The 16,602-nt window shown below is 41.0% G+C and overlaps 1 protein-coding gene across 1 annotated transcript in view; it reads left to right on the top strand.

Moving 5' to 3' along the window:
- LOC134371605 (NACHT, LRR and PYD domains-containing protein 9-like) overlaps positions 1 to 7,873 on the top strand; it is a 42,742-nt gene extending 34,869 nt beyond the window's left edge. Inside the window, exons 5-9 of the mRNA XM_063088443.1 lie at positions 665 to 835; positions 3,010 to 3,180; positions 5,562 to 5,732; positions 6,195 to 6,365; positions 7,741 to 7,873. Of these exons, the coding sequence (XP_062944513.1) occupies positions 665 to 835; positions 3,010 to 3,180; positions 5,562 to 5,732; positions 6,195 to 6,365; positions 7,741 to 7,873 (817 nt within the window). The remainder of the gene's footprint in view (positions 1 to 664; positions 836 to 3,009; positions 3,181 to 5,561; positions 5,733 to 6,194; positions 6,366 to 7,740) is intronic.
- The last annotated feature ends 8,729 nt before the right edge of the window (positions 7,874 to 16,602 follow it).

Genomic DNA, 16,602 nt, shown 5'->3' with positions numbered 1-16,602 from the left:
AAACAACCTAGGGCTTGCAACTGGCATCTAAGGAGGTGGGCATTCTGATGGTACTAAACTCTTAAACTGCAGGACCTGACTAAGTCTAGCTAGACAGTGTCGGGATTAGGTTAAATTGTAGAATACCCAGTTGGTGTCCTCCAGAGAAGTGCTTGATGTGTAAGAGAAAACTGGTTACAGAAAAGCGTTGTATTGAGTGTGTGAGATTAGGGGAAATAGTTTGGTTTTTCTTATCTTTTACAGTTCTAGTGACAAATAATTAGATTATTGAGTTCCAGATAATCCTTTGGTAGGAGTGTCTATCCTGTGCATTGTAGGATTTTGAGCAGCATCCCTAGTCTCTACCACTCGATGCCAGTAGCACCCCTCTCCCTAGCTGTGACAGCCAACAGTATCTTCAGACATTTCCAAGTGTCTCCAGGAAGTCAAAAATTACCCCTTGTTAAGAACCATTGTCTTAGAGTTTCTAACTTGCGTGGAAAGCCTTAATGCATTAATGAGGAGAGTCATGTAATTACATTTGCACTTTTACAAAATCTGGAATGTAGACAATGGATTTGCAGTTGCAAGATTAGAAGCATGGGTATCTTTGGGGCCATGGCTGATCCTGGGTAAGCCATCTAAAGTCTTTGGTCACATCCCACAATGTGTGTTTCACATGTAGGTTGGGAAAGTGTAACATCACACAAGAAGCTTGTAAGGATATTGCCTCTGTCCTCATACTCAACAACAAGTTGAAGCGTCTCTCTTTGGTAGAAAATCCTGTGAAGAACGAGGGAGCGATGGTGTTGTGTGAAGCCCTGAAGCACCCAAGCTGTGCCCTAGAGACACTGATGTAAGTTGGTCTGGGGGAAGCATGTTCAGCGGGAGATTTCGGAAGCGTGCACGTGAATCCATCCATTATCACAGCAACCAAATGCTCATTGAGGGATGCGGCAGAACATAGAATCAGTAGTTAGGCTTGAGTTACTTCTTAATGTCCCAGTTTCCTCAACGATAAAATGGAGCTAATTCAAACATAAAAATGCCGTAAGGTTGAGATGCAAGACTAGCCTTTAGATGCCTTGAATCTAATTTGGAGCTCAGTAAATCTTTATCATACACAGGGATGATGTTCCTGTAAGTATATTGGCTGCTGGGGTAGGGGAGAGTATACATAATTTTTAAAAAGGAGTTTGTATACATACACACGCACAAGGATGTTTCAAGAAATTTGTGGGAAAATAGAATTAAAAGACAATACAAATATTTCCATGAACTCTTTGAAATTTATATATATATATGTATATACACATACACACATATATATATAGTAGAAGAGGGCTAAAATATTAACTATTACTGAGATGACTGTTTAGATTGTAAAAGAAAGCTAATAGTAAAATAAATTCCAGGAACATTAAACATTCAAACTAAACTATTAAAAGGGAAAAAAACTCTAAACTATAAAAATCAAAATAATATACCATCCAAGGTAGTAAGGAAATATTAGAAGACAAAAAGATTTGGCTATTAAATAACTGACTGATATTACACAGTAAATAGAACTAAAGTACACACTCAATGCCTGGTAATTAAAATGGGCTACCCTTATCTAAAGGGCTTTTAAAAATACATAACTTAGCATTCTGTTTTTTTATACTTGAATCTTTGTTCCACAAAGATAAAAGCCTACTAAAGATGAAAAAAGTTACTATTACTTTAAGAAGATAAAAATATTCAACAAAATAATACCATTTTTAACAAATCAACAAAATTTTATAATGTACTCCACCAGGATTCTGCAAAATGGCCAAAAGTGTAAAGAAAACGTGTAGATATTCAGGGAGTGTATAATCATTAAGTAGTGTAGCCATTGACGACTATGATGTGCAATCATCAAGTATTAACATATTTTCAAAATATTGGAAAATGCTTATTTAATTGAAAAAGATTTGAATTATGTGTCTATTGTTTGATCTTAAAAATGAGAAGACTGGAAAGAAAAATCCACCAAAAATGAGTACTGTTTGCTCATCAAGTACTGGTGTTTTCGTTTTGCCAGGCAGAGATCAAACTCTCAGATCCTGAGATAACGTGGATGAGTGACTGGGCTGGATGGGGCTAGAGGTTAGGACAGTGCCTGCCCCATCCAAGGGAGAAGTTGCGATTCTCTTCCACCTGTCTCTGCCATGTGATCATCTGGGGCAGGGTTCCATGTGTCTGTCTTTTCTTATTCTATGTGAATTCTTTCAGATGTTAAATGTTGACTACTAATTTTAAAAAAAAATTAAACCTTGTCAGTACAACAAATAATAACCAGGGCTTTATATTCAGTCATTAGCTACCCGGTTGTGACTTGTATCTTATGCTTTCTCCATTACTTTCCAAATTTCCAGCACTGAGTAGGAAAGACTCATTATCACAAAATTAATTTTTAAGTAATGTTTTCTCTTCTTGAAATTCCCACTTGTCTTATTTATTTTCCTGGTTTTATTGAGGTATAATTGACAAAAATTGTATATGTTTAAGGTGTACTACATGTTTGATACACATATACATTGTTAAGTGATTGCCACAATCAAGCTAATTAACATATTCATCACTTCACATAGTTACCTTTTTGTGAGTGTGGCAAGAGTACCTAAAACCTACTCTTTTAGCAAAACCTTAAAGACGTACGATAAATAAAAAACAAAAACTTTTAAAAATTATTTTACGTAGGATCCCATCCAGGACGTTTCATTAAACCAGAAGTACACTCTGTGCAAAGAATGGGTGCTTTTGTCTGAGGTCATACAGCCAGTGGTGATCTGACTTGGAACTAGAATCTGATGTTCTGTTTTGGGGGGTGGTGTATTCCACACTTTTTTTGTTTTTCTGCAGCTGCTGTAAGATTTAATTCTTCTGTTTTCTCAAGTGACGGCAGAGCGCAAAGAACCACTAGAAAGGTTTTGCATTTGGTGTTATGAGAATATTACCATGTAAATCTTAAGCGTGCTGACAGATCAACTGTGTGTGTCTTTGCAGGTTAATGCACTGTGGTCTCACCTCTGTTTCCTGTGACTACATCTCCCAAGCTCTTTTGTGCAACAAATCTCTGACTCTCCTCGATCTGGGGTCAAATTTCCTGGAAGATAATGGGATGGTTTCTTTATGTGAAGCACTGAAGCACCCAAACTGCAACATACAGGAATTGTGGTAAGATTGGCTGTGACTTGCTTCAATGTCATGGTTTCTTTTCTGGATATTGGCATTCTGAGAAAGAAATAGGAAGTTGGAAGTGTTGTTGTCTCAATGTCTGTATTTCCCCTAAATTTATATGTTGAATTTTAACTCCCAAGTTGGAGGCATTAGGAGGGGGGACATTTGGGAAGTGATTAGGTCATGAGGGTGAAGACTCTGTGAATAGGATTAGTGCTCTTATAAAAGAGGCCCTAGGGACTTCCTCATTCTTTATATCATGTGTGGACACAGTAGAAAGATGCCATCTATGAACCAGGAATCAGGCTGTCACCAGACACGGAATCTGCCATCTGCCAGCACCTTGACCTTGAACTTCCCAGACTACAGAACTGTGAGAAGCGATTGTCTGTTGTTCATAAGCCACCCATTTCAGTCTGTGGAATTTTACTGTAGCAGCCTGAACGGACTAAGAAAGGAAGAGAATGGTGTCTGTTGAAAAAAATGATGCTAAATGTTTACCCACCTGATTCTTCTGGGAATATTCAGTGGCATGCTGTCATGGGTCCTGACTGAAAGGAGTTGTCAGGACAGAGGTAGTACAATGTGCTGCTCTGGAGCTAGATCTCTGGCTTAAGAAGGGCTTGAAATAGAGTGCCAGGTGCCCTCGACTGGCCGTGTGAACTTGTGCAAGTGACCCACCTCCCCCCAGGTGTAATGTGGGGATGACCATAGGCCCTACCCTGAAGAATTCATATGACCAACTGGAATCATGCACATGAACTATTAGTAATGACTAGCTCATAATATGCATTCAGTAAATAATAGTAAAAGACATAGCATGAGAATCATTAATTTATTCTACTAGAAACTGGAGAAACTGGCTGTGTAAGTTAAATTAGTAAATAAAACATTCCAACATCACCGTTCCCATGGACTCCTATTTTACGGAGTGTTTCACACACACATGCACACATGTGCTTATGAGGCTTCAAGTATGTGTGTGTATGTGTATATATTATGGTTTCCAAATTGCGAAACTATTGAATTTTGGCCCAGACCATTATTTGTTGTGGGGGGCTGTCCTGTGCTTTGTGCGCTGTTGAGCAGAATCCCTGATTTCTATCCACTATTTTTTTGGGGGGGGGACTTTTAAAAATTGTAACATAGTTGATTGTACATATCTGTGGGCTGCAGAGTTGAATATCATTACCTGTGTGCAATATGTGATGCTTAAATCGGGATAGTTAGTATATCCTACATTATACAATGTAATCATTTTCCATGGTCCTTTACCAATCCTCTTTGGCCCCCACCCCTTCTCGCCTCTGGCATCCTCAGTTCTGTTCTCTCCTTTTGAAAGTTCAACATGTTACTGTGATTGTTGTATCTTTCCTTTTTTTATTTATTTTACAGCTCCCACTGATGAGTGAGGACATGCGGGATTTCTTTCTGTGCCTGACTTATGTCACGTAACATGATTTTCTCTAAGTTTATCCTATGTTGCTGCAAATGGCAGTATTTCATTCTTTTTTACGGGAGAGTAGTATTCCATTGTGTAGCTGTACCACGTTTTCCTTATCCAGTCATCTGACAATGGACGTTCAGGTTGATTTCAACTCTTGGCTAGTGTAAATAGAGCTGCAATAAACATGGGGGTACCAGTAACAGCTTCTCTTCCAGTGTGGCAAATCAAAAATGTCTCCAGTTGCTGCCCAATGTCCCCTAGAAGACAAAAATCATGTCTGCCTGGGAGCCACTGACATACACACAAATATATCATACATATATGTGTACATATGTGTGTATATATATACATGTATATACACATCTGTCATCTATCATCCATATATCATCTCTCTGTGTCTATCATCTATCTATATTTATAATTTGTCTATTATGTATCTATCCATCCTCTACCTATTCTTTTCTCTACCTAACATCTCTCTATCTATATATTTGTATGTAATTAATACTGTGGAAAATCATAAGCTTGGGGGTTGGAGAGAGTTTGGGGACAAAATGTTACATAAAATAGGGTAGACCTCACTGAGAAGGGATATTTGAGCAGAAATTTGAAGGAAGTGAGGGGGTAGCCCTACTGATATTTTGGGCATGAGCACTTCAACCATGGAGAGCAACAAAAGCAGAGACCCCAGAAGGAAGCTAGCCAAGCAGGGCAAAAGAATTTCAGAAAGCCCAGGGTGTTGGAGCAGAGTGGGGAATGTGGAGGAACTGAGAAGTCAATGCAGCAGCAGCATCGTCATCTCAGAAGTAATTGGGTATTTCTGGCTTCATATGAGTAAATGAAAATAAGCTAAGTCATTAAGATTGGATCTCATTAGTATATGTATTTTGTGTATCTGTGTGTTTATGCATGTATTTTTTTCCTTCTCCAGGTTGGTGGGTTGTTACCTTACTCCCGTTTGCTGTAAGGACATTTCTGCTGTTCTCATTTGCAATGAAAAACTAAAGACCCTGAAACTTGGGAACAATGAAATACAAGATGTTGGTGTAAAACAGTTATGTGAAGCATTGAAGCACCCTAACTGTAAATTACACAGTCTTGGGTGTGTATCTACGGATTATCATTGTGAGAAAGGTCCCCTATTCCAAGAGTAGAATAAGCTTGAGGAGTAATAAAATTAAAGGAAGCAGGTTTAAAAACAAGTCTGGGACAATCTGATAAGTAAACTGCTGTCCCATGAAACCAGGGTTTGCTCAGTTTTGGTACTATTGACGTTTGGGACTGGATAGTTCTTTGCTGTAGGGGGCTATACTGTGCATTGTAGGACGTTCAGCAGCATCCCTGGCCACTATCCACCAGGTGCCAGTAGCACTTCTCAGTTGGGATAAATGTCACCAGACACTGCCACATGTCCTCCAGGGGACCCAATAGCCCTGGTTGAGAACCACTGGTCTAGACTGTAAAGTCTCCTACTCAAGAGGCATGGAACTGGCATGTAATCATTGACTACTTTCCAGCCTTCCCAAAGCCAAGGTCATTTCTCTGCTGTGTTTCTCTTTTGCAGGCTGCAAATGTGTCAGCTCACCACTGCCTGTTGTGAAGACCTCGCCTCAGCTCTCACCATCTGCAAAACACTAAGGAGCCTGAACCTCGATTGGATCACTCTGGACCACGATGGGATGGTGGTACTGTGTGCAGCCTTGAGCCACCTGGACTGTGCCCTGCGGGTGCTTGGGTGAGTGCATGCTATTTCCCTTGGTGGTGAGTGACTTCAGAGTGACTCTTGATTTGTTCAGCCTTGGTACTATTGACATTGGGCTGGAGAGTTCTTTGTTGTGGGGGGATATCGTGTGCATTTTAGAATGCTAAGCAACATCACTGAACTCTATCCTCTCATGAGATGCTGCTAGCACCTCCGTCCAGTTGTGACAATCAAAAATATCTCCAGAGATTGTCAAATGTCCCCTGGTACTCTAGTATAAACACCATCTCCTACTTAAATTGCTTATATGTGTGAAACTCCAGCCCAGCGTTGGGAGGGGGTTTTATAAAGGGCTGAATAGAGCCTTGATTCAAATACATACACTTAAACAGCTATTATCAACAAGACAAAATAACAAATGCCGGCAAGGATGTGGAGAAAAGGGAACTCTCCTACATTGTTGGTGGGAGTGTAAATTGATATAGCCATTGTGGAAAACAGTATGGAAGTTGCTCAGAGAACTAAAAATAGATCTGCTTTGTGACCCACATATCCCACTACTTGGTATATAGCCAAAGAAAATGAATTAAATATATCAAAAATACACCTGTACTCCCATATTTATCACGACACTATTCTCAATAGCTAAGAGATGGAATCAACCTAAATGCCATCAGTGGATAAATGGATTTCAAAAACGTGTGGTATACACAATGGAACACTATTCACCTATAAAAAATGATATTCTATCATTTGCAGCAATGTGGATGGAACTGAAAACGATCATGTTAAGTGAAGTAAGTCAGGCACGGAAAGACAAATGCCGCCTGATATCACTCATATGTGAAACCTAAAAAGAATGAAAACATTCTCATAGATGTAGAGAATAGAATAAGGGATACTAGAGGCTGGGCAGGGAGGAGGGATATGGGGGATAACAGGTGAAATAATGGTACGAAACTTTGCTACCTACCCTAAGTGGATCATTGTACAGTACATGCATGTATTGAAACCACACATTGTACCCCACAAATATGTACAAGTAAATGTTAAAATACAAAAAAATAACTTAGGAGAAAGTAAGTAAATCTGATAAGTAAATTGCTGTCCCATGAAACCAGTGGTTAATGTTGTTCTGAACATCCAGTAAATGAAAGTTGTAATCTTTACTTCAACATTTTTTGACATAAATCTTAACCTCTTTATACATGCTATGGATGAACGTTCACTGTGCCATGTAAATCAGAGGGTTCCTGTTACATAGACAAGATTCATACTTTTTCTCTAAATTCAATACAATTCCCCCAGTCATTTGCAGACAAGGATGAAGAGGAGTGGTAGATATCAACATGTAGAGAGGCAAGTAATCGTGTGTAAAGTAAATTTTACTTCATTTCTGTTTTCCCAGCCTGGACAAATCTGCATTTGCTGAGAAAACACAGATGCTGCTGACAGCTGTGGAAGAGAAAAATCCCCACTTGACCATTGTACATCAGCCTTGGACTGAAGAGGAGTACAAGACCAAGGGTGTGCTCATCTGATGGGAAACATCCTGAAGTAATCTTCCCACAGAGGCTTTTCCTCGGCCCCAATGGCATTTCTCCTCCTGGCACACCCTGTCCCATAACTGTACATCATGGCAGCAGGGGCTGATTTCAGGACTACTTTCTTGCACTGTTCGAGCAATATGATTGTGGAATTTGATTCAGTGTGTATGTACTGTTTGTCTTTGCCTTATCCTCTATTCCTCTATCTTTAGAATTCCCATTCTACCTCACATATTTAGGTGAACAAATACATTGAATGCTAGACACTTAGCAAAGCATGGCTTATTTTCTCAGTGGATCTGTTAGAGTGTAGGGGCTTGAATTTAAAGGAACCTTGGTCCTCTGATACATCTGACTTGGAAGTGGTGCTAGAATGTGTCTATAGATTTTGTTTGTGCTATTACATCTAACATCCATCCAAACTTTTTATTTCTAATTTTTCCAAATTTAGATTTAATCAACTTGTGGGCCTAATTTAAAAAAGCATTTACAAATCTCTATTTATCCTTTAGTATAAGCCACTCCAATAGAATTTTTTAAAAATAAATCAGTACTTTTTCAAATGCATCTACACTGCTTAAATAAGTCTTTCTGAAATATAAACAAACACCTAACTGTTACTATTAAATATTCCCTGGGTCTCTATTGCCTCCTTAATAAATTATGCATGCTTTATTGGACTGATATATGCTTTTTATTACAATATTATTGCTATAAAATATAAAATCAAAGTGATACAGAAGCTGGTTATATAAAATCAATTTCAATTACACGGGAATATTTCAAGTTCCTCTACAAATGAGGAATTGTAGTGCTGGGACTGTTCAGATATTTGGGAAACCTTGGTAATCATTACTTAGATTTTAAGAAATAAAAAAATAGGCATAGTGGCTCTATGTGGCTCAAATGCAGAAATTTTGGAAAATGTAAAGATATGGGATCTATTACTCATGTTGAAAAAGGAAAGGTTTTCAATGTTTATTTCCAAGAAAATCGCTAATTGGTGTAATTCAGGTCACACACAAGGCCATCACAGGCATAATGGTGAAAATTTTTCTTCAGCTCTTGAACTCAGTGTCCAGAATCCAAGTTCTGAAGAGGGTAAGATCATCCCTTGTCAATTAACAGATTCTTTGCAAACACCTGGATTCCAACTTTGCATTGTCTCATGTTCATCTCCCCATACTGGAAGCCAGAGGTGAACCAAGGAGAGCCCAGGACACAAAGTGCATAACTGAATTTTTTGGCATGATTTTGACTTGTTTGAAGTACCCACATTGCACATTTCTCAGGTCATAAGGAATGACGGGGAGTTTGCTTACTGTGTCAACATCTATGGTCATATCCACTGGAGGGAAAAGCCAGCTCAGCCAATGAGCCGACTATATGGCTGACTGTACTACTTTTTTTTAATGTATATAATTGGTATCTGTACTTAAATGCAAAGCAGCCATTATTGAGCACATGGCACATTGCATCAGAACCCTATGAAAAGGAAGTGAGGTGAATACATTGCAATGATTTTCGGTTCTGCAATCAGATCTTACAAGGCTTGGTTCTCAGCTTTAGTAGTATTTATGCATGCTGTGAGGTTCAGAGATGGTTATCTATTCTCAATTTTTCCCTGAAAGTTCTCACTACAGTTTAAATTCCAAGGAACTCCCAAGTTCAGAAACTGCAAGAATGAGGCATTAACTAAGACTTTCAAGGCTTTTAGCTACAGCAAAATTGTAGACTGAACCAAGAGACCTTGCCTGCCAGTCACATGAAAATGTTGCAGATCTATGACCTGTTCTTAAATGGTTTAAAGTGGCTCAGTTGAGGCACTCAGTTGAGATGAGGAAGTGTGAGAACTGAGCAGGGTGAAAAAAAGTCAGGGTGTCATCTCTGCCAGCTGATTCCATTGTGGCCTTTGGAAGGCTGATGTCAGGACTGAAAGGAACTCCCATCTAAAGCAACCTTGTGGGCTAAAGTGAATCATTCTGGATGTTGTCAAATGGAAATGTCTACAAAATAAAAAATGCTATAAAACAGTTTTATTTTTCTATGGTGATTGCCACACAATGATATTCTAAATCCATCATTCTCTGCATTTACTACTTGTAACCAGATGCATTTTTTAAAAAATCCTATCTCTGCCATTATGGCTGTGTGATCTTGAATAAGTCATAGAAATAAAGGATCAGCTCTGATTTTTGAATCCAGTGAAAAAGACCTTTGGAAATTAGGATAACTCTTCTATTTTTCCCTTTCTCCTCTTTCTTATTTCCTTTCCTCTCTCCAGCCATGGCCAAGTTGGCAGAGCTACAGAGGCACATTGGTAGTGGGGCTGAGCACCCTAGAATGCAGGGCAGTGAGGGAGGAAATGGGCAAAGGAGACATGTGTTAGTCGTGTTTCAGAGAGGACTCTAGGATGCAGGTGGGAGGAGTAGGTGAAGCCATGTAAAGAAATGAAAGCAACAAGCCTCCTAGGGCCTGAGTGCCTGAGGGTGCTGGGGGGATTTGAAGATGGAGGCGGAGCAGACAGTGTGGTTATGTGGGTTTGAGGCTGAGATCACTGAGCATTTAAGAAATTGGTTTGAGCAAATAAGGTGAGGTGAATGTAGCCCAGGTTTTCCACTATTGGAGGAAAACTTACAAACACGGAACAGGAAAAATCTAGAATAAATCCTAGAAGTTGGTTTTGAAATGAAGGGACTGGGACTATCTCACGTTATGTATGAGATAGTTGCGCACACACACACACATACATCGATAAATATAAAAGGATGTAAATGTGTATGTGTGTGTTTGTGCCTGTGAAAACCCATAAGGACAGGATCTGTCGACTGAGTGTGCCCAAAAGCAACAATATACTGGCAGCAATGAGCACAGCTGATAGCAAGTTCTATTAAAAGGAATCAGTATTTTTTGGTGAAATTGCTGACACTAGGAATGAACCTGGAACAATATAAGCAGAGCCTGGATTACCAACTTGTGTAAAATTACAGAAACTTTGTGAATCTACCACCAATCAAATCTGGAGAAACATGAGCCTGGAAATAAATAATGATTGCATTAGAATGCAGTTCATTGAATTAGATAGAATCCAGCAGTACTTTTGAAAAGAGAAAAAGAAAGAAAAGAAAAGAAGGAAGGAAAGAAAGAACTTAGAAAAAAAAGAAGGAAGGAAAGTAGAAAAAGTTTAGTCAGGCTCTCTCGCCTCACATCTTTTACCAATGGACAAGATTCAGCACATTCACTAGAAACAAGTTATAAAAGTAGTGTAACAGTGCATGTGTGGCCATTTACTGATTCAGCATGATTGTCATAATTATGTAATGCTTGGCTTGTGGCCATTATTGTGTACTAAGAGTATAAATGTAGCTGCTCTGAACCGCTGGTCGGCAGAGCATGGAGGGTCAGTGGAGTAGAGCTAGAGCTCATGTCTGAGGATAAAGCATGTCTGTGAAGCTCACATTTGAAGAATAAAGTATGTCTACCTTGCATAAAGCTGCCAGAATCTTCTTTCAGTTACCTGACTCATGGCCTGCACAGGAAGGGGCAGAAGGATCTGAGATCCAGCCTGACAGAAGGTAAAAAGAAAGAGAATCAACGCATCCTCACCTACATTTGTTATTCTCGGTCTTGAACTCTTCTACACTTTTTGTAGGACTGTAAATCAGTACAGCCATCCTGTAAAACAGTATGGAGGTTTCTCAAACAACTACAGATAGAATTACCATATGATCCAACAATCCCACTGCTGGGTATATACCCAAAGGAATGGAAATCCTCATGTCAAATGGATACCTGCGCTCCCATGTTCATCACAGCTCTGTTCACAATAGCCAAGATGTGGAACCAACCTAAATGTCCATCAATGGATGATTGGTTAAGGAAACTGTGGCATATATACACCATGGAATACTACTCAACCATAAAAAAGAATGAAATTCTGCCATTGGCAGCAACATGGATGAGCTTGGAGAAAATTGTGTTAAGTGAAATAAGCCAGGCACAGAAAGAGAAATACTGCATGTCCTCACTCATAAGTGGGAGGAAAGAAAGAAAGAAAGAAAGAAAAAAGACCACAATAAAACATTGAACTGAAGAGTAGTTACTGGAGACTGGTGGGGAGAGGGTAGTCAGTCAATAAAAAATATTAGATAGGAAGAATGGGATCTAGGGTTCTATGGTAATACAGGGAGACTACAGTTAACAACAAAGTGCTGTGTATCTTTGAATAGCTCGTCAAGATGATGTTGAATGTTCCTAATGCAAAGAAATGACAAATATCATTATTTTCTAAACAATAAAGTATACCAAACATTTACATAGCATTTATATTGTATAAGGTTTTATAAGTAATCTAGAGATAATTTAATATGTATGGGGAGATGAGCACAAGTTATTTAAAAACACTAAGCCATTTTACATAAAGGAATTGAGCGTCCATGAATTTTGGTAACACAGAAGGTTCTGCAATCAATCCCCCACACATACCGACGGGTGACTTTATTTATGACTATTACTGAACCTGTGTTTTATACGTTTACCTTCTCTACAGCAATTTTTAGCAATTCAGTAGCAGAAACTAAGAGCCCTAGGATCTCTAAGGATCAAAAATAGAGAGGATACAGTGGGAAAACATGAGGTCAAAATTTCAGACACATGCATCAAGCACAGATAAGAGTTCAAAGAAGCAGTGCTATAAAAGTCATAAATAGAATGCAGAATGTAAAATTGGACCATGACGTGACCATCAGCATCAATACGGTGTGGGTGGCTCTGGTTTCTGAAGGACAATTGTAGTAATGAATTTGGGTGAGATTATGCTGCACTCTCTTCTGGTGTCTCTGCAGGAGAAGCACCATGGAGACACTGGCCCATACCATGAGGCCAATAAACATGGCATTGTGGGCTGACGGTAGGAAGACTATGCCTCTCCTGGAACTCGAGGATGAGCAGATCCACTTGCCTACAGAATCAGTACCATTGTGTGTGTCATGTGTACCCGTGATTTTCATGGTCATATAGATATTATATAAGATACTGAACAGCCAGCAGGTGCAGCAGGAAGGTCCAATGGCCTCGGAAGCTCTTACTCTGAGCGTCATCCTCCCTGGCCTCCCAGGGATGAAAGTGAGAAACTGATAGGTGCTCAGGACACAGGTGGAGCACGGGGTGGTGCTGCAAGCCACTAGACAGATGCTGTAGATAAGTTTGCACCCACACTGGAAAGGGGGTTTCTTAGAACAAAAGCTGTCATTGTACATGAATCCCAGTGAAGACTCATGACTATGGGGGTGAGAATCACATGTGTGTGCCTCAGTCTAAAGCCAAAGAAGATTGGAGAAACATTATGAGAGAAGAGAATAAAATTCACCAGAGTTTTAACCCCAGCCTGGAAAAGCAATATGGTTGTCAGAGACACTTCCTCAGTGGTTCTTAGGACATTGTTCTGAGAAGACACAGAGAGACTTCAGAGTGACCTGCAGTGAAGACCAGGCTGTGCCACTCCTCGTGTCAGGATTCTTCTGTTTTCGGACTTTGTAAAAGGTTTCTGGGCTCTTTGTTCTCCTGACGAAAGTATTTCACTATCATATTCTAAAGGAGGGAATAGACTTGGCGAACGTACCAGTGACACCAATAGCTTTTTACAGTTATAATTTTGCATTTCTTTCTATTTTCTTTCATATTCTAACTCTCCACCAGAATGTAATGTCCCTGAAGTTAAAAACCATGTCTGTTTTATTCAACAATATGGTGATATAAATCTTAAATGAATGTGCACTCTGTAAATGAATAAGTGAAAAAGACAAAGAAAAGAATGCACTGTTTCATTGCTAAAATTCATAATGAGTCTGCCTGTCATAATAATGCATTAAGAAGATAAAATGCAGGACCAGAGTTTTCAAGATGGCGGTGGCTGCGGCGGTTGGCGTGGAGTAGCTGAGGTGGAAAAGGCGGCCACTGGGCCTCAGGCAGCCGGGAAACTTGTGGACCTTCCTCTCGCCATCTCTTAAGGGAGGAACGCTGCTGGTGGCCGGTCGTGGGGGGTGACCGCAACTTTGCCCCCGGCAGGAGAGGCTGCCTCACTTACAGACAACAGCTTTGAAGTGTGGAGCAGGAAAAGAACTGTTTCTTAGCTGCAAAAGCGAGTCTCTAAACAGGGAACACGGCGCCAGGGCTGCTGTGGATGCAGACAGGATCCTGGAGGCCAGGGCCACACTGAAGGCGGCCAGCTGCCCTATTCAGGATTCGAGGTTTCAGGCCGGCATTAAAGAAGATTCCTGGGAGCGCCCGAGCCGCGCCGCGACTGAACAGCCCGAGGCGGCAGCGGCCGAGAACGGGGAAGGCGGCAAAACAGAGGCAGAGAGTGAACGCCCGACCTGGCACAGCCCTGTGAGTGACCCCTGGACTAGACCTGTTTGAGGGGCCACTCACCGCCCGATGCTGCCTCCATTTTCCCAGGTGCTGGCAGCTCCGCCCGGCTCGACCTTCACTGAGCCTTCCCACTTGCTTGGCCCGGCGCGGGGCTTCCTGGAGCCTGCAGGCCGGCCTCCCCTCCCACTCCCTCCGTGGTTCTCTGGCGGGTTGGTGGCGTGGGGTGTCCCCGGCCAGAGTCGGGAGGGCAAGGAAGTACGGGCGGGCCGACTGTCACTCCACCACACCCTGGACCCCGGCCCCCAGTAAACTTCCTGTTACTGGGAGGCAGTTACCATCTCTATGGCCACCAGTTCGGAAAAAAGCCTAACCAATTTCTGGTTGGGAATAGTGTGGTAGGAGAGCTCCCAGGTCCGCTTGAACCTGCCGGAGAGCTGGCTGCAGGCGGGCACTAGACTCGGTTTATACTGGGGGGATACAAAGGTGAACAAGACCCGAGAAAGATCTACACAGTGCTACAAAGGCACCCAGAGCGACCGGTCATCTATGCCTAGCAAAAACATGGTAGACTTCCTGGGCGAGGCGGTGCCAAGCAGGGTCTTGAAGGCCCAGCTGATAGACGAGGGGTGCAGAAGACACGCCCCAGCCCAGCACAGTGCGCACAGAGTGGGGAGACATGCGGCTAGGGAGGCGGAGACTTGACAGAAACCACACACCCTGTGGGGTCGCCACTGCACGATCCAACAGCCTGGGCCAGAGCACACGGAACAGGGAGAAATCCTGCACAGGAAGTGAAAGCTCAACAGAGATCACACACCCTGTGGTACGTGATCCACCAGCCCAGCAGAGTCCAAGCTGACCAGAAAGGTGGCTCCCCAGAGAAGCCCAAGTCCCGAGGCAATCACACACACAAGGCACTAGAGGCCAACTGAGCAGTCACACAGGGAGCCATACAAAATTGGCAACCACAGCAACATCCTAGTTAGTCATTAGTCTCAAACCGGTGGACTGTGAAACCCCCTGCCACAATGAATAAACACCAAAAAAAAGATACCACAAATACAAAAAATCAAGAAAGTACACCACCAAAAGTTAATAAATCTCAAACTCTAGATCCTATAGAACAAGAAGCCCTTGAAATGACTGACAAGAAATTTCGAGTGATAATTCTAAGGAAACTGAATGAGATACAAGAAAACACAGCTAGACATCATGATGAAATGAGGAAAAGTATACAGGACCTGAAAGAGGAAATGTACAAGGAAATCAATGTCCTGAAAAAAAATGTAGCAGAACTTGCTGAACTGAAGAAGTTATTCAGCGAAATAAAAAACACAACGGAGAGTTTAACCAGCAGGCTTGTGGAAGTTGAAGAGAGAACCTCTGAACTTGAAGATAGGCTGTTTGAAATAACACAAGCAGACAAAAAGAAAGAAAAAAAGAATCAAGGACATCGAAGAAAATCTGAGAGAGATATCAGACAACCTTAAGCGCTCAAATATCTGAGTCATGGGTATTCCAGAAGGGGAGGAAAATGGAGATTCCATTGAAAACATATTCAAAAAACTAGTGGCAGAAAACTTCCCAGGTATAGGAAAAATCCCAGATCTTCAGATCCAGGAAGCTCAACGATCTCCAAATGTATTCAACCCAAAAAGGCCTTCTCCAAGACATGTTATAGTCAAATTGGCAAAACTCAGAGACAAAGAGAGAATCTTAAAAGCTGCAAGAGAGAAGCGTCAAATCACCTATAAGGGAGCCGCAATCAGGCTAACATCAGACTTCTCATCACAAACCCTAAAAGCTAGAAAGGAATGGGATGATATATTCAAAATACTAAAAGACAAAGATTGCCAGCCAAGAATACTCTACCCTGCAAGGCTATCCTTCCGAAATGAAGGGCAAATAGTATTTTTCTCAGACAAACAAAAACTGCGGGAGTTCACTACAACACGACCACCCTTACAAGAAATTCTCAAGGGAGTACTGGGTTTGGTTCCTGAAAAATAACTACCAGTGCCATAAAAAACCCAAGAAAAATCAATACCCACTAAATGGCATTCATGAAGAGAAAACAATCAAACAAAAAGGCTATCTACAACCTAAGGAACCAACAAACACAGAAACCAAACAGTAAATCAGAAAGCAAGGAACAAAAGACACGTAAGACAACCAAACAACCAATAAAATGCTAGGAATAAATCAACACCTTTCAATAACAACTCTTAATGTAAAAGGCTTAAATTCCCCAATCAAAAGACACAGACTGGCTGACTGGATCAAAAAGCAGGACCCAACTATATGCTGCCTTTAAGAGACCCACCTCACCCATGAAGATTCACACAGACTAAGAG

The sequence above is a fragment of the Cynocephalus volans genome, chromosome 3, assembly GCF_027409185.1.
Source record: "Cynocephalus volans isolate mCynVol1 chromosome 3, mCynVol1.pri, whole genome shotgun sequence".
NCBI classification, from domain to species: domain Eukaryota; kingdom Metazoa; phylum Chordata; class Mammalia; order Dermoptera; family Cynocephalidae; genus Cynocephalus; species Cynocephalus volans.
Note: the sequence above shows the minus strand (reverse complement) of the source record. Positions and strands in the feature narration are given on the sequence as shown.